Genomic DNA, 17,281 nt, shown 5'->3' with positions numbered 1-17,281 from the left:
CATAAAACATCTTATTATTAGTTTTCGTTGGCTATAAATGCTTTGAATCCAGGACCGTCCCAACATAAAAAGGGACTTCAATTTTTTTGAAAAAGTTTTTTTGGCTTTTTATGTATTTACTTTTAGCAAAATAAATATTTTTTTTCAAAATTTAAATTATTTTTTACTTTAAAAACTAAAACTTATATTTTTAATCAAATTTTCGGATTTTATATTTTTTCTAAAGATTTGGATCCTATTTATCTGTATTTAAAAAATTATTTGGACCTTTTTGTGTATATATTTTTATAAATTCTGTCCACTCCTTGTGAGCTATTGCCCTTCTGCCTACTCTCTTTTAACCGGACCTGTTCGCAAATGGTTGCCAGGTAGCAAGTATATCCGAAAATGATCTAGTAGCTTAAAAAAAAAAAAATATGAGAACGTTTTATAAAAACACAAATTTTAGTTTACGCTACTGATTAATAAAATCTTACTTTTACACATAAAAATAGTTAAAAAAAGAGTGAATTAGCTGTATGCTAATTATTTGAAAAATAATTAGCTGTGGTATAGTGTATTTTTTTTCTTTGCAAAACAAGAGAGAGAAATCTTTGATTTAAAAAAAGTCTGACGAAAATACCCTTGAAATAAAATGCGGGAGTTTTCCCTCTGAGAATTTCGTAGGGGACACAGGGATATCATGCAATATTCGGTGGGCCCCCACTTATTTAATGCTGCGCAGAGACTGTGTGTTGCAACCCTGATACGTATCGTGATATATATGCGTTTATCCGATACACGGTAATCGCGGCGGACCCTACAGACGTATCGAGCTTGGCAATTCTCTCTACCCCAAGTTGCTACAAGAGTAGCATTAAATGCAAAAGTAATTATGGCAAAAACAAGAAATCACAGCTACGAGATATCTTACCACGATATCTTTCCCCCATCCCATTATAGGCTTTCGTGTCGTGATATATATGTTCGTATCACGTTATACGTTTACACACTGTAGCACGAAAGATAGCCATCGAGCTCCGTGCGTTGCTCTGCACAATGCATGTATGCCCAGTACAGTGTAAAAAATTTAATGATATGTAATGATGACCCCTTGCTACTTGAGGCATTATCTCGATATCTTACGAGATACACAACTTGAGCATTGACCTTCTATATAAAGAAGTAGCCACCACCGGCATTTCCATATCGCACCAAACCAGAAAAAACTATTCCTTTTCTGCATTAACTCTTCGATTTGGCCCAGAAAAAAACAGAGCTCTTCATTTACTCTTCGGTTTGGTAAGATTAACTAAAAACCGTTAATTATGTCTGATGTCTCATTTAATGCTAAGAAAAACATTTGTAACTTACAAAAGCTGTTATTCAAATTTTGCAGGTACTATGGTTCTGATACGGGAGTTGGAACATCGAGTTGTGGCGGTGCAGATTGGCCACTGGGAACGTGATGGTATCGGGAAATGGAGGTTCGACCAAGATCCGAATGAGAGACAACGCAACATGAGGCTCCGTGAAGGCGATGGCATAGATACGATCACCACTATGCTAAAACAGGAGTACAACATCAGCGACGTGGAGACCCGCCTAAAGCTGACTTTCCGTTGGCCATCGTGGATGCTTCTAGTCGATGACGGGACGACTAGACCTCAGACCATCAAGACGGACAACGATATGGACCTCTTCCTGTCCATGAAAGTCGATGTCGCTGACCTCATTCTGTTCGTAACCAGAAAGAACGACGCCGGAGTTGTAACGGAATCACCTACGCTCTCCAACAGTGCGGGTTCGTCGTCCCATCCTCAATCAGCGACATTGATACACGAAGATTACGTCGTTGTTGAACTTCCATCTTCAGAATCGGATGATGACTTTGGTGATAGCAAGAGACCCGACCCCTGGAACGAGAGGCTTGATGGTTTGATGAGTAAAAAATCTCCAACCTAGAGGTTGGCTCCGCCTCAACAGTTCCCACCTACGCGGACGAAGAGAACACTTTCTTTGGCGTAGACTTATCGATGGGGGTATTTGGCAGGGACGCAGCTCCGGTTCTGGACAACAACATAGATGGAGGTAATGACTTCGTTATATATATGTATGTCCTGCTATTTTAGTGTCGTAATATCCTGCTATCTAAAACTATAGTTATTTATCTAAACGTATATCTTGTTATCATTATTTATATCCGGTTATATACGTACATATCTTGCTATAAATATTAATAACTCCTCGATTTGTGACGTTATAAGATGTTATATATGAATTTTTTTCTCAACTTGATGAAAATTCATATGTGTCTTACCAGGAAACACAGTTCTCGACCAAGCTATAGACGATGCAACGTACGAGGGAGATGACATATTCGTGGGTCGGGTTTATAAAAACAAGGAGGACTTCAAGTTCAAAATGGTCGTCCATGCACTTCAAAGGAAGTTCCATTTTCGTCACACCCGGTCAGACAAGAAAGTGGTCCTCCTCAACTGTGTTGCCGACAGCTGCCCCTGGCGGGTGTATGTCGTCCGACTTGAAGACTCGGACAACTACCAAATCCGTAGTGCTTGTCTGGAACACACTTGCAGCGTTGAAGCCCGTAGTAACTACCACAAACAAGCTTCCGCCAGAGTTGTAGGTGAGTTCATGAGGTCGCAATACATGGGTGCTGGGACCGGACCAAGACCAGGGGAGGTTTAAAGGATCTGTTTAAATAACCACCGCGTCCCAATCTCATATTGGAAAGCTTGGAGAGCTAGGAGGATTGCTATTGACGGGGCAAGAGGTTCAATGGGCAATAGCTACTCTCTTCTACCGGCATACTTGCATGCTCTTAAGGCTGCCAACCCTGAGACATTAACTGCACTGGAAACAACTGTGGATGAGTTGGGAAACCAAAGGTTTAAGTACCTCTTCTTCGCCCTAGCTGCCTCGATAAACAGCCTCAAGTTCATGCGCAAGGTAATAGTCAAAGACACATATACCCTGACATGTTTGTTTATGTCACGTCATAGTGAAGATTATCTAAAGTTTTTTTCTTTGCTTGAAACCATAAAAATGTGTAGACCAGGTTATAGTCATAGACGGTGCGCATCTGAGAGGAAATTACGGTGGTTGCGTGATCACAGCGAGCGCCCAAGATGGAAACTTTCAAATTTTCCCGGTGGCTTTTGGAATCGTCGACAGTGAAAACGATAGGGCTTGGGAGTGGTTCCTGACAATGTTAAGGCAAATATTACCCAATGATCCAACTGTTACTTCGTCTCAGACAGGCATTCTTCCATATACTCGTCTCTCAGGAAGGTATACGACATTTCTGGGTATATCATAATATATGGAAAAATAGCAAGCGATAACCCTATATACCTTGCTAACATGGCTATTATCTTTTGTTTATGTCCTAGGTTTTCCCAAATGCAGCACACGCGGCATGCGTAGTCCACTTGCAACGTAATATCTCAAGCATTTTCAAGGCGAAGACTCTTTCTTTCTTGGTGTCGAGGGCCGCACGGGCATACCGTATCACGGAATTCCACCTAGTGTTTGGAGAAATTTGCCGGGTATCCCCTGAATGTGGAGCATATCTCAAGTCAATCGGGTTTGGCCACTGGGCAAGATCCTACTTCGTTGGAGAACGCTATAATGTGATGACAAGTAATGTGGCTGAGTCTCTCAATGCCGTTCTCAAAGAAGCTCGAGAGTTTCCAATTGTCTACATCGTTGAGTTTGTGCGTAAAACTCTCATGACTTGGTTCGCTCTACGTCAGGAGACTGCAAAACAGGAGGCTACTATGCTGACACCAAAGGTAAGAGAAATCTTACAAGAAAACTTTGAGAAATCTGGGGGATTCGCTGTGAGGAAGGTTAACACGGGGGAATACGATGTTGTCGGAGGGGCAAAGGGGGGGGGATACCATGTCCAGCTAGCTATGAGATCATGCACTTGCAGGGAATTCAATTTTCTCAAAATCCCTTGTCCCCATGCCGTTGCTGCTGCTATCGTTGATCAGGTTCCGATTTATAGTTATTAATAAATATGTATATCTGGTTATAGGTATTTATATGTTGTTATATATACGTATAGCGTGCTATAAGTAGAAATAACTCTTCTATATGTCAGGTTTCGATGCATTCTCTCGTTGATGTACATTATACCTCATGTTATTAGGTGATGGCTTACAAGGATTCCATCAATCCCGTTCCGGCGATCTCTAGTCTTCACGAACTCCCAGAGGATATTGCTTCAATGAACTTGCTGCCACCCCACACGAAGCGCGCACCAGGGAGGCCAAAGAAAAAACGCTTCTTCTCACGCGGAGAGTTTCAGGTAAGAAATACCTCTCTCGCAACATTCAGCTATACAAACATGTATTCGATACATCTCTATATAGCACGGTATATACTTATGTATCCATCTATATTGTTCAGAAGAAAGGGATGCGAGGACAGAATGTTTGCTCAAGATGCAAGGCTAAGAGGCACAACATGGCCACTTGCCGCATGCCCATATATTAAATCCCACAAAGACTCAACATATTCAGAAAACTTCATATTGAACACCTTATATCTGGATATGGATGTTGTTACCCCGGTACTTTAGTCACAAAATTTTTTTTTTCATTATGCAGGGGGCATGTAGATAAAAAACCAAGTCTACCTTGCACATTTTGGCATAGCTCGGCACTGCGGGGACTAAAGTACGAATGAAGAACGCGTCTTTTGGGATTATCTGTTTGGATTGTGGTCGAACGACTTTGGTGACTAAAAAAGGATGTAACCAACTCTTGTTTTTTGGGGGTTCCCAACCCCATTCGTACTTGTAATATATTATGACCTACCCCTCTCTTAGCAAGGGAAACAATGTAAAATAACTTTTATAATGACTTGGTTTAGCGGCTATTTACCTGTTAATGTCCCTCTATCATTTTACATATCAAAGCCTTTATGGTTTGTGTCGGGATAACAAAATACATATCCGGCTATCTATTTAGTTATCAATTTGATTTGACCACAAAACAAATATTGGAATGACACAAGTTACAACCGAAATTAAAGCTACCTAACACGTTTCCCGTAATTTCCTAGCTAACCAATTGCATTACTATCTACCTATTGGAATGACACAAATATAGGAATGACACATGTTAGAACCGAAATTAAAGCTACTTCACACGTTTCCCATCATTTCCTACCTACCCCTTTGCATTACTATCTACCTAACCCATTGCAATATATAAATGGGTCCTTTCGAAGAACTAAACATCCAAATATACCTAAACAAAAAACAAAGATGATGAGGAAATATCTAGACCAACCATCCTTGATGAAGAAAGGTGGAATTCTCCGCAACGAGTTCGAGGTTGCGCTGGCCGAAGGATAACCAGAAGCACACTATTTAGAGGGCCTCCGGATTGCGTGTTGGGAAGCTGATATTAAGGCAGCCCGGGAACACATCTTTAAAGCTCTAAATCACGTTGAGGAATCAACATTTCTTATGGCAGTCTTGTCCATTTGTTCAGGAGAGGAAGAGGTTGCCAATTTATACGCATCAAAACTATACAAGAAAGATTGGAGATCCGTCCTAGCCATGGGCGACTCAATATTTGCGAAAATGAAACAAATGGGAAGCCTCCACCTTAACTCATACGCCAATTCATGGTACACAGAAATACCAGGTTGTTCTGAAATTCACACCATCGAAGCAAGGTGCGTGGAATGCTACTTGTATTGGTTTGCTAAACTTTTATGTTCGATATGTTAATATGTACCACGGTATATATTACTGTGGCATGATATTAATAAATGTGTGCGAGAGATGCTACTTGTATTTGTTTTCTAAACTTTTATGTGCGCTATCTCAACTTGTACGCCGATATATCCTTGTGCCATGATATAAATAAATATGTTTAAAATATTTCAAATATCAAGTGACATTAAAGGGAATAACAAAGACGACGTCGTTTGCAACTTACTCTAAGCTCCTAAAAATATCCAAGTCGATTCTCAAATCCCTAATCCTAAGAAATCCCCAAATCAAAACGTAAACCCTAAAAATAAATTCTCTGCCGTTCAACTCTAAATCACCATCTTCTATAGTTATGAGTTGTAATTCTGGGAGTTCGAGTGTTCAAGATGGAGGACGTGTGAATCGTGGGTTTCCTACGAACTGTCACTGCGGGCGAGAGCTCGTCATCTATACATCAAGCACGAAGAAGAACCCATGAACACCTTTCTTCCGTTGTCCAACCAATCAAGATGTAAGTATAATTGTTATTAAATGTTTGTGTTTGGTCGGAAAATGATTTTCGATGGAATTGCAGGACCATTTGTTTAAATGGGTCGAAGATTGTGTGTACGAGGAGGTTGTAGATGTTATACCAAAGATTTCCATCATTGATAGCGAGGTAAACAATGCTAAGTCTGAGGTAGCATTGGAAATTGCAGAGTTAAAGAGTTTGATGAACGAATTGAAGGAAGATGGAATTTTGAGCAAAAAGGAATTTCAGAGATGGAAATTGATGACCAAATTGTGCTTGGTGAGCCTTTGTATAACATTCATTGTAATTGTTATCTTAATGTTCCGTAAGACCAAAAACCAGAAACTTGTTCTTGGTTACTAGTGTAGTTAGGTAGTTTGGTGTTTTCTCTTCTTTTTTTTGTTTGTTTGTGTTTTGTCTAACTTTGTAATGAACAAAATGAAATGAGAGTTTGAAGCAAAGTTGAAAGAGTAAATGCATTGTTCTGTTTTCCAGTTGATATGAACATTTTCTAACTCTAGATACATACGATCATAACTAGAAACAAAGAAAAATCCCGCGTTACAATCTCGCGTATCATGATAAATTATTAAATGAAATGAGAATCTTAAAGCAAATTTCAAAGAGTAATAGAAGAGTTCTGTTTTCCAGTTAATATAAACATTTTCCAAATCTATATACATACGTTCATAACTAGTAACAAATATAAATCTCGCATTAAACTCTGGCGTACCATACTAAATTATTAAATAAACCTCAATTATTCAGTAACAAATCCTAAGACAGACAATTAGAATCTCCAATAAAAATAAGGACAAATCCTAAACCAACAATTTACTTCTCAACATACACATCATACATCTCAATCAGCAATTGCTTCGCTTGAACAGCCAAGTCCTCAGGCCTAACCTCTCTAGCCGCTTGAAGCTCACCTACTGCATGCCTCTCTATGAACAAAACAGACGTAAGGCCACTCTCCGAAGGGTTTAGACAAGTCGGAAGAAGTGAGTCTCTGTTTAGGATGAATGGGTCACTGGGGACTGCTTTCATCAGCTGAGGCGACACTTGGCGAACAACGAAAGGGAGCATCTCCAACAAAGGTTCCATTTCTTTCCGGAGCCTAGTGTCCCGACGCACCTTCTGGTTGCAATCAAACACAGAGATATCTCCCCCTGATATCAAGGCACATCCCTACCCAGTGTTGTTTGTCAAAGTTGAATGGGAAGTAGAGTGAATCAAAGTTCAGAGGGAAGCACGACATCAAATCTTGGTCGAATACATAATTCTTCTTAACATATTTTTCAAATTTGAATCGATGAGCAAGGACAAGGGAAGCAAATTTTGTCCTCTGAAAAACCACCCTGCGTTCATTTAAGCCAACCTCTAAGTTTGCCTACTTATCACGGAAATACTTGATAAATGCATCCATCATCTACAAACAAGAGAGCACAAGGTTTACACATGATATGAAACAACATTAATTAGAAAACGAAGTTTAGATACTAACCCATGGTCCCATAACAACTTGTAGTCCAACAATCTCCTCCACGTCCTTGGTTACGAGGAATAAGCTCCCCCCACAAAACAATTTCCTGACAAGGTCCACATCAATATGTCAAGATATTAAAAAAAATATCCATATATGTTTACGAATACCTAGACATAACCAAACATAGATAGACACATTACCCATTATCCGCTAAATACTTCTCAAATTCCAACCACTTCTTATCACTAGCATCCCCTTCCCCTGACACATTTTCCTCTGAACCAACAGAAGCCCTAGTAGGAAAGAGAGCAAGACTTCCACCCTCAGCAGATTCCTTCCCCTGACATTTAGCGTCATCATTCACACTTTTGGCAGCAACATCCTGGTCCTCAAGACCATCTCCACTTTTGGCAGCAACACCCTGGTCCTCAAGACCATCCCCACTTTTGGCAGCAACATCCTGGTCCTCAAGACCATCTCCACTTTTGGCAGCATCATCCTGGTCCTTAAGACCATCCCCACTTTTGGCAGCATCATCCTGGTCCTTAAGACCATCCCCACTGAGAACAGCAGGATCCTCCTGCTCAAAATCAGGACCTAAATTCTCAGAGACCTGCTAACAAACAAAACACTATTAACTACCATATCATGGTATGAACAAGAATGCCCCGATACATGTACACATGTGTTGACATTTTAGTGAATAACTAACCTCCGCTCCACCACGGTTCAGAGAATCAAGCACAGATTTAACAGTATCATCCGGATGTAAATCGAGATGTTCCTCAGCATCTCCTTGTTGACTAGCCGTTCTAACATCCTCCCCTTCTTTGCAACCTCTTTCTTCAGTCTCTACATCCTCCATAGTAACAGAAGCCTCTCCTTCTTGAGTACCCATTCTAACATCCTCCCCTCCTTCCTCCCCTCCTTTGCCACCAACCGTTTCAGACTCATCCCCTACTGGGACAGTAGCCGTTTCAGTCTCATCATCATCTCTAATCTGCCTCAACCTTCCATCTACACGCATCCGTTTCCGCTTGCGTAGAACTGTCTTTTTGCCACGGCTAGTGGGTTTGACCTTACCCTTGGAAACAGGAGCAACAGGTTCAGGAGCAGCAATCTTACCACCAACAGGCCCAGCTCCACTTTTCCCTTTTAAACGAGACACCAGGCGATCCTCCATGCTACTAACAGCTAAAGAAACTTGCGAACTAATTTGCTTTGCTAACCACTCCATTTGGGATTCAGAAAATGGTACAGGCTGGCTACCATCACTACTGCTGCCACAAACAGGAGACTTCTTCCTCTTCCTAGACTTTACAACTTTTTTCCCTTCTACTTTTTCTTTAGGTTCTACAGGAAGCGCAGACACAACCACACCACCTCCAAATTCATCACCAGACCATTGATGGCCTTCTTGAACTAACCTAACCAAATTATCAACTTTCACATCTTCCACCTCGTCAGACCAAGACAAATCGTCTCCAATAACAGCATCATCAAGAGGAATAATAGATTCAACAGAAACCTGCAAACAACCAATAACATCTATTAACTACTATAGGAGGCTACACAAAATAATGCCTCGATAAAACTAAACATGTGGTGACATTGAATTGAATAACTAACCTCTGCTTGACTATCTATCACCCAAATTGGCTCCAATTTTAACTTTGCCAATGCCACAGCACCAACCACTACAGCTTCTTCTTCGGAATCCTCGCCAACGAAGACAGGAGTATCAACCGGCATGCTCTTTTCAATGTCAGGGACAGCCTCTAAAAGAACTAGTTGCAACGCATGCACAAAACCTTGAACAGCAAAGCTTGTTTGGGCAAGCCCAGAAGCTTTCCGAGACTTGATACATGACATAGTCATATCAAACGATATCCTACCCCAAGGATGATTAAGAAATTTGTCAACGTCCCTCAACACTTCTACGGTTTCTTCTTGGATCTTCATATTCAAAGATCGAGGGCACAAAACACCATCAATCATAACCAATAAAGCATATTTCAATCGGGTGTTGGGGTCACGGACACCGCCAGATTTAAGCAGTTTAATTAAAATCTCCGGTGTCACCTCTTCATTCCTCGCGAACAAAGTGAACCAGTAAGGGGATTCAATTGACTTCTTCTTTATCTTGTTCTTACTCACCTTCTTTTTTCCATCGGCCTTTCCAATTGAAATTGGATCGCACCGTAAACCCGTCACTGATGCAAACTCCCTCAGACCAAACCTAATCGGCTTACCCGCAAATACAAACCAAATCTCATGCTTTTTCTGGATTGCTAACTGCCTTGTAAGCAAAAACAAACCGATTTTATTGGAAAAAGAAAACTTTTTTCCGATATCGAACAATTTGCCCATCCGCGAGCCTCTGATCTTCGAAATTTTGTCTGCCTCCAGATGCTCCGATAAATCGTTTAGGTATTGGAGTTGGAAGTACTTGTGAACCCTATCGCCGTCTGGCTCTTCGCCGGACTTAAAGATTCTCTCCGGCAGGTTTTCCATCGAACCTCACTATTCAAATCGCCGGACTTAAAGATTCTCGCCTTCGGTTTCGACACAAGGAGAAGAACGGAGAATTCAAATTTCAACAAAGAGAAAAGCAACGAAATCAATAAATGCAAAAGCGAAACTGTCGCTTTTAACAAATATCAAACGACACAAAAGCTGAGGGTTTCGTTTCGCAATTATGTCTGGGTGCAACTGCTAGACTCTACAAGCATAGGGGTATAATGGTCTTTTCATGACAAACCAAAACACACAAATTATTTACGAAAATGTCACTACTCCTTTGACTTAAATACTTTGTGGTCTTAGGGTATCTAGTGTAAATACTCTTAAAAAAAAAACCTTTCAAACATTAATTCTCTTTACTTAATCGAGATGTCCTAAAATTTGAAGCAGTGGCAGACTCATATGGGAAGATATAAATACTGATAAGTTTACAGATAGATTTATATGTCTTGTTGGTTCATTTGGTCTCTAGTTATTGATTCAACACTCCTAACTCACGTTCAACTCCCACATCTGTCACTTTTTTTTTTTCATTTTTTAATTATTGGGCCATAGTCCATATTTCAAGTCAGACAACAAAACTCATTTTCATGGTTTCTTTTTTTTGGTCTCCTTCATTTTCCATTCAATTTGGTTTGTATATTTTTTTTTTTGTCACACATTAATTAAAAAAATTCTTTGATTGGTTACCCAATTAGAAGGAGAAGTGTTTACAAAGGTAGATTTGGAAAATAAAAATCTAAACGAACAGGCTAAGCAGTCCGATTTAATATTTAGTTTGTATATTTAATAAATATGTTTTAAAATCTAAAATATAATGATAAAAAAATATTCAAAAGCAATTTAAAATCTTATAAAAAAAATTTTTGTTTAAAATCTGTAGGTTATATAAAATACAAGAATATTTATTTATTTATTTGGTAAGTCGAGAGGAGACAATGGTCTCCCGCTTATTGATTAAAAAGAAAAGAGCAATTACATACGAACATTCTGCGGGCATGAAGCCCCCTTGATATCCTCCAACATAATCAAAGAAATAAACTTCGGGCTATCATCTAACATGTGAAAACCTAACGGTAAAGTAAACATAGTTCGCTAATTCATCCGCAAGACGATTAGCTTCTCTATACACATAAAAAATTCGGACTTTCCAGTCATTTGATAAGAAGCCATAGCACAAACGTATTATAAAAAACAACGGATATTTATGATATATTTATTAGTTGACTCCGGTAAAATAATTTTTAGGTCTGCTACTGATTTGAAGTATCATAATTCATAACTACCCAAAGAAAACACTGACTTGAATATTGATCTACGAAAAACATTACATTAATGTCTCAAGTAATTCTAGTCACCATATTTTTCAATGGTACATTTTTTGTTGTTTTTTTACTCTTCACTCTTGTTCAAAATATTGCCAAACGCTAGTTGAGCATTAGAAATAAATGTAACGTCTAACAAAAAAATTGGAGATTATACTGATTCTTAAGACAAAGCTCTTCACCGATTACACTACCCTGAAATTTTTTGAGCAGTGAGATAAAAAGATAAAACGAAAATATTGTCCTAGCACTTACAAATGAAGTCAACACGACAGAGGTCACCTGTCACCGGCTGACTAGGTTGCCTTTACATATTAAAAACCGGCAGCTGTCTTTTAGACTAAAAACTACTCCTTCCGTTTCGTTTTAGTTATCGTTTTAGGACTTAAATTTTGTTTCGTTTTAGTTGTCGTTTTAGGTTTTCAATGCAAATGTTTGGTAAAAGTTCCAGTATTATCCCTATTGTTTTAATGTTGTGGCCAATAAAATTTTTTATAATATATATTAATAAAAGGTAAAACAAAAAATTTAATGCTTTTCTTAATTTGTGTGAAAAAACCTTAAACGACAACGACAACTAAAACGAAACGGAGGGAGTATGTACTTGGGTTCTGTCAAAACTCAAAAACCCAAAATTCTTCTTTTTTTTTTTCTAGTCAACAATTCTTATCCTTTTCTTACAATAATAACAAAATATTATTATTCTTGTCCTCACATTTTGTCTTTTCTCACTCTCTCTCCCATTGATCTTCCTCGGCAACATCTCCCGACGTCTCTCTCGTTCCGGTTAGTCCTTCTCTTTAGACTCTGCTCCGATCTGTATCTCTTCTCTCTCAGTTTTTTGTTCTCTGAGGTAAAACAAAGGATCTTTCATTATCAAGTTCTAAAACCTCAAAAACTAGTTCTAAAAACCGATGCTAGAGAAATCAATTTCACTTACGATTGTGTTTGATATATACCGCATCTACGTTTCATTAAGTTGATAACTATCTATATTTTGCAACCAATTTTGTAATATTCTTCGTTTTTTCCAATTTTTGTTTGACTAATTTACTGGGATTTTGATAAATAATTAGCTTTTTTTTTTTCTGGGTTAAAGTCAAATTCAGAGCTTGTTACTACCTCTGTATTAGTATGTTTCTGGGTTTTTCTGGGTTAAAGTCAAATTCAATGCTTGGATTCATATTTTGATGATTTATGAGGTTTTTCTCTCAATACAGATTTTATCTGGTTGGGTTAAATATTGATGGGCACATCATCTGGTTCCAATCATCCTCACCAAATGTTACCACCACGTCAACAACAAAGAAGTGGAGGGCTTGAAACAGCTCTTTCACTCGTATCTTCGGATCAGGAGCCACGTCGCGAGTCTCCAGCCGAGAGTGCGAGTTCTCAAGAAACATGGCCACTCGGAGACACTGTTGCGGGGAAGAAGACAGTGAGTCAAAAGACGGAGCCTGATTCTATGGAACAAAATGTGAATGTTATGCACCATGTGTCGAATGCGGATAAGGTATCGGTACGGGATATAGCTAGGGAAAGAGTTGAGTTGGTTGCGGAGAGAATGCATCGATTACCGGATGAGTTTCTTGATGAGTTAAAGAACGGTCTTAAGTCTATTCTTGAGGGGAATGTAGCGCAGAGCGTTGATGAATTCATGTTCTTGCAGAAGCTTGTTCAGAGTAGATCTGATTTGAGCTCTACGACACTAGTTAGAGCTCATCGGGTGCAGCTTGAGATTCTTGTAACGATAAATACGGGGATTCAGGCATTTTTGCATCCGAACATCAGTCTGTCTCAGCCGTCTCTTATCGAGATTTTCGTATACAAGAGATGTAGAAACATAGCCTGTCAAAACCAACTACCGGCTGATGATTGCTACTGCGAAATATGCACTAACAGGAAAGGGTTCTGCAACCTTTGTATGTGTATGATCTGTAACAAGTTTGATTTTTCTGTCAATACTTGCCGCTGGATCGGATGCGACTTGTGTTCCCACTGGACTCATACAGATTGTGCTATTCGGGATGGACAGATCACCACGGGATCCTCTGCTAAGAATGCATCAGGTCCAGGAGAAATAGTGTTCAAGTGCCGGGCTTGTAATCGGACGTCTGAGCTGCTAGGATGGGTTAAAGATGTGTTTCAGCACTGTGCACCAAACTGGGATCGGGAATCTTTGATGAAGGAACTCGACTTTGTTAGTAGGATTTTCCGCGGAAGCGAAGATCAACGAGGTAGGAAACTGTTTTGGAAGTGTGAGGAGCTTATCGACAAGATTAAAGGTGGTTTGGCTGAAGCAACTGCTGCCAAATTGATATTAATGTTTTTCCAAGGTAACCTTACTGACTTATTTTTTATGAATCAACATTACTCTTTTGTTTGCGGAGTCTGACCCTTTTTTTGTTACTGTGTTACCGAAGAGATCGAATTAGACTCCGTGAAGAGCTTTGAAAATGGAGAAGGCGGACGTTTGATGGCACCTCAGGATGCATGCAACCGAATTGCTGAAGTCGTACAGGAAACTCTGAGGAAAATGGAGATAGTGGCTGAGGAGAAGATGAGGATGTTCAAGAAGGCACGCATGGCTCTCGAGACTTGTGATAGAGAGCTCGAAGACAAAGCCAAGGAAGTAGCGGAACTGAAAGCGGAGAGGCAGAAGAAGAAACTTCAGATAGACGAGTTAGAGAGAATCGTGAGGCTGAAGCAAGCAGAGGCAGACATGTTCCAGCTTAAAGCAAACGAAGCAAAGCGGGAGGCTGATAGATTGCAGAGGATTGTACTAGCGAAAATGGATAAGTCTGAGGAGGAATACGCAAGTAACTATCTGAAACAGAGGCTGAGCGAGGCCGAGGCAGAGAAGCAGTATCTGTTTGAGAAGATTAAGCTGCAGGAAAATTCGAGGGTGGCATCACAGAGCAGTGGCGGTGGAGGTGACCCGTCACAGGTGATGATGTACTCAAAGATCCGCGATCTGCTTCAAGGATACAATCTCTCTCCCAAGGTAGATCCTCAATCAAACGAGCGTAATCCTTTCAGATCCAATCCTTGATGCTCGTTCCTCCCTTATAAATATGTAGTTTTCATATCCTAAATTTCATCACTTTGTTTTGTAAAACGAGTGTTTGTAGCCGTGTAGGATCTATCTATAACTGATGTTTCCTAATTTGTGTGTTCTCACTTTGTTGATATGTACTTGTTTATCTATGATGTGGTTTCTTTGTTAGTTGATTCAGTGATTTAGGAAACGTAGAGAGAGAGTTGATTGTGCAAATAAGAGTCTTAAGTAGTCTTTGTCATGATACTTGTGCCATTCCTTTTACGTCTTTTCGACAACTTGTACATATGGCTTTAAGCTATCTAACACTTAATAGAGGATTCTCTGATATGAACTTAAAGAAGAACAAATGACTACACAACATAAAATTCCATCGTCTCTGACAGATTTTGGAAGGAGGCTATGGCTGTGAAAAACATGGAAAACGCGGTGGATGTGTAAATGCAGATGATGCGCAGCGCAGTAGAGCTTACTCTATTCAAAATCTCTCATATGGTCGAAAAAACGCTTGCCGCCAACTAAATATGTATACGGTGAATCACTAATTTTTGTCGATAAAGGAGATGTTCTGAGAACAACCTTGTACCCACTTCAAAGATTTGTCAAACCGCCATATTCTTCTGAATGTAGTATAATGGCTTGCAATTATGGATCATACTCACTTCTTTGTAAATATCATATAATTGCAACATAGTTAGGAAAATATATTATGAATTGTTTTTACCGGAATATTTGTCCTTGATAACCCATATGCAGCCTTGTTTCTACTAGACTCGATGTACATAATGTCGAAATCATAATCTGATAGCTAGCGTACTTAACCATTTTGGTACTCCATTGTAACTCTTTTGATCCATTTTCACCACAAATTGTCTCCCCCAAGAAGTAATGTATGTGGTGCAAACTAAATCAGTCATACAAGTAAAAAGTATATTAGTCCCCCTAAATAATTTTGCAAATGTGTTATTTTCCTCAACGATCTATGCTCGAGTTTTTTCCATGCAACATATTGATGTATTATATTCTCCGTAAATCAATTTTATTACACCTATCTTGACTTTTAAAATAACAGTATAATCTATATAAGTGAGTGTTTTTTTTTTTTTTTTTCTCTATAAGTGAGTGTTCATATTTTGTCTGAGTTTGTTCACAGTCACATATGCTCGGTGTCAGGAACCATCATTAATCTTTGTATTGATACGGAGAAACCAAAAGTTTTCACCTTCCCTCTCGGGTTTTGAACTCGGGGACACCTTTCATTTTAATTTTACGTGAGTCATAAATGGCTCACTCATTGAATCATACTTTTACCATTTATTTATTTTATTTTTTTTTGTAGATTTAAATATGAACTATTTACATTAGGGGTGAGCACGGATCAAATACCTGCTATTTTGGATATACTTGATACCCGATCCACCCCGTACAAGTATCACAAATGAGTGACACGTACTAAATATTAAGACTTACGAGTTACATGCATCGGCTTTAGCACCAGATTAATGATATTTCAAATTTATATTAATGTCGATCCAAACTCATTCCACCATATAACTCGTCTCGTGATATTTTAATTTTTTTATAAGTTTAAATGTTCGTAATATTTTAAACTTTTTATAAAGTTTGAATATATCAATAATAATAATTAAAACTTTTAAAATTTTAAAATTTTATTATATGTGGCATAATTAAATGGTACGACTAAAGAATCCTGTTAAAATGATACAAAATTTTAATTTTGGATGTTTGTTAAGTTAAATATCATGCTCACTCGGATTTGGATTCAATTTGGTCTTATTTATAATATGATTCTAAATCGTCTAAAAATTTTAGCCAATGTAAAACGTTGAACACACACTTTTTCCTTCATTAATTGAATACTTGATGTATGTTTTTCAAAATTTGAATCACCAACATATGCATAAATAAATGATTCAAAGCAATTAAAAATCAAACAAAGATAGTAGAAAAATCATAATTTTAAATTAATCTTAGCAAAATCTTAGTAATATCTATATTATTAATTGAGAAAGATATTTCTAATTTTATAATTAATGTTAAATCTTTTAATTGTATTTGGTTATATGGATATTAAAGAATTAATTGTAAGAGTTGTTTGGATACATGTATATACATATTTTTTATTATTTCATATTTACCTTTAATGATCTTCCTAAATTATTTATTTTAAAATCAGTGACATTTTCTGTAGTATCTTATTAAAACAAAGGTTTCTCTTTAGAATATACTTCAAAAATACTTATATAGATATATGTATTAATTCACATGAAAAATAATTTTATGGATTTAGTTTAATTATTTCAGTTAGAGTTAGAAGCACTAGTTCTGTAATTAGTGGATTATGAACCCAACTATTTTTGCAGTTTTATCACCAATGAAAATCTAGTTGGAGATGGTGAAATTAGCGGTTGATAGAGTGTAACAAAGAAGAGGACAATGGATAAATAGTTAGCATTATATTTTCTATCGTTTACAAGTCGCATGTACATACATACACATTCACATACATGGTACATGGATCACTCATTGTATGAAGTTTAGAAAACGACAAATAGACAGATTTAGAGAATCATTTATATATGTTTTAAAACACATTCCACCTCTATATTTTTGTTAAACG

The 17,281-nt window shown here is 38.2% G+C and overlaps 4 protein-coding genes across 5 annotated transcripts; 3 read left to right on the top strand and 1 right to left on the bottom strand.

The window, feature by feature from the left end:
- The first annotated feature begins 964 nt into the window (after positions 1 to 964).
- LOC110225766 lies at positions 965 to 1,944 on the top strand. The gene is made up of 2 exons (XM_021015735.1): positions 965 to 1,281; positions 1,379 to 1,944. The coding sequence occupies exon 2, from the start codon at positions 1,384 to 1,386 to the stop codon at positions 1,942 to 1,944; it is 561 nt and encodes a 186-aa protein (XP_020871394.1). The 5' UTR covers positions 965 to 1,281; positions 1,379 to 1,383.
- LOC110225831 lies at positions 1,923 to 2,942 on the top strand. Its single transcript, XM_021015869.1, has 2 exons — positions 1,923 to 2,070; positions 2,303 to 2,942. The coding sequence occupies exons 1-2, from the start codon at positions 2,016 to 2,018 to the stop codon at positions 2,686 to 2,688; spliced, it is 441 nt and encodes a 146-aa protein (XP_020871528.1). The 5' UTR covers positions 1,923 to 2,015; the 3' UTR covers positions 2,689 to 2,942.
- Positions 2,943 to 7,079: 4,137 nt separating this feature from the next.
- Positions 7,080 to 10,248, bottom strand: LOC110225765. Its single transcript, XM_021015734.1, has 5 exons — positions 9,364 to 10,248; positions 8,447 to 9,262; positions 7,935 to 8,347; positions 7,753 to 7,837; positions 7,080 to 7,436 (listed from the first exon to the last, which is right to left on the bottom strand). The coding sequence occupies exons 1-5, from the start codon at positions 10,246 to 10,248 to the stop codon at positions 7,080 to 7,082; spliced, it is 2,556 nt and encodes an 851-aa protein (XP_020871393.1).
- A 1,990-nt stretch (positions 10,249 to 12,238) lies between these two features.
- LOC9301687 (protein OBERON 2) lies at positions 12,239 to 14,881 on the top strand. 2 transcript variants are annotated; one of them, XM_021034533.1, is made up of 3 exons: positions 12,239 to 12,368; positions 12,803 to 13,918; positions 14,006 to 14,881. In XM_021034533.1, exons 2-3 carry the CDS (start codon positions 12,829 to 12,831, stop codon positions 14,632 to 14,634), a joined length of 1,719 nt encoding a protein of 572 aa, XP_020890192.1. In that variant the 5' UTR covers positions 12,239 to 12,368; positions 12,803 to 12,828; the 3' UTR covers positions 14,635 to 14,881. The 2 variants fall into 2 exon arrangements, with proteins under 2 accessions (XP_020890192.1, XP_020890196.1); XM_021034537.1 differs by having other exon boundaries at positions 12,259 to 12,435.
- The last annotated feature ends 2,400 nt before the right edge of the window (positions 14,882 to 17,281 follow it).

The sequence above is a fragment of the Arabidopsis lyrata genome (assembly GCF_000004255.2).
Source record: "Arabidopsis lyrata subsp. lyrata unplaced genomic scaffold ARALYscaffold_8, whole genome shotgun sequence".
Classification (NCBI taxonomy): domain Eukaryota; kingdom Viridiplantae; phylum Streptophyta; class Magnoliopsida; order Brassicales; family Brassicaceae; genus Arabidopsis; species Arabidopsis lyrata.
The sequence above is the reverse complement of the archived record's forward strand: the minus strand, read 5'-3'. Positions and strand labels throughout refer to the sequence as shown.

Coding starts and splice junctions, on each gene's coding strand:
- LOC110225766 (XM_021015735.1), top strand. CDS start 1,384: ATGGTTCTGATACGGGAGTTGGAACATCGAGTTGTGGCGGTGCAGATT.
- LOC110225831 (XM_021015869.1), top strand. CDS start 2,016: ATGGGGGTATTTGGCAGGGACGCAGCTCCGGTTCTGGACAACAACATA. Junction 2,071..2,302: donor GGACAACAACATAGATGGAG/GTAATGACTTCG, acceptor GTGTCTTACCAG/GAAACACAGTTCTCGACCAA.
- LOC110225765 (XM_021015734.1), bottom strand. CDS start 10,248: ATGGAAAACCTGCCGGAGAGAATCTTTAAGTCCGGCGAAGAGCCAGAC. Junction 9,263..9,363: donor TGATAGATAGTCAAGCAGAG/GTTAGTTATTCA, acceptor GGTTGTTTGCAG/GTTTCTGTTGAATCTATTAT. Junction 7,437..7,752: donor AAGTTGTTATGGGACCATGG/GTTAGTATCTAA, acceptor AACACTGGGTAG/GGATGTGCCTTGATATCAGG.
- LOC9301687 (XM_021034533.1), top strand. CDS start 12,829: ATGGGCACATCATCTGGTTCCAATCATCCTCACCAAATGTTACCACCA. Junction 13,919..14,005: donor GATATTAATGTTTTTCCAAG/GTAACCTTACTG, acceptor GTGTTACCGAAG/AGATCGAATTAGACTCCGTG.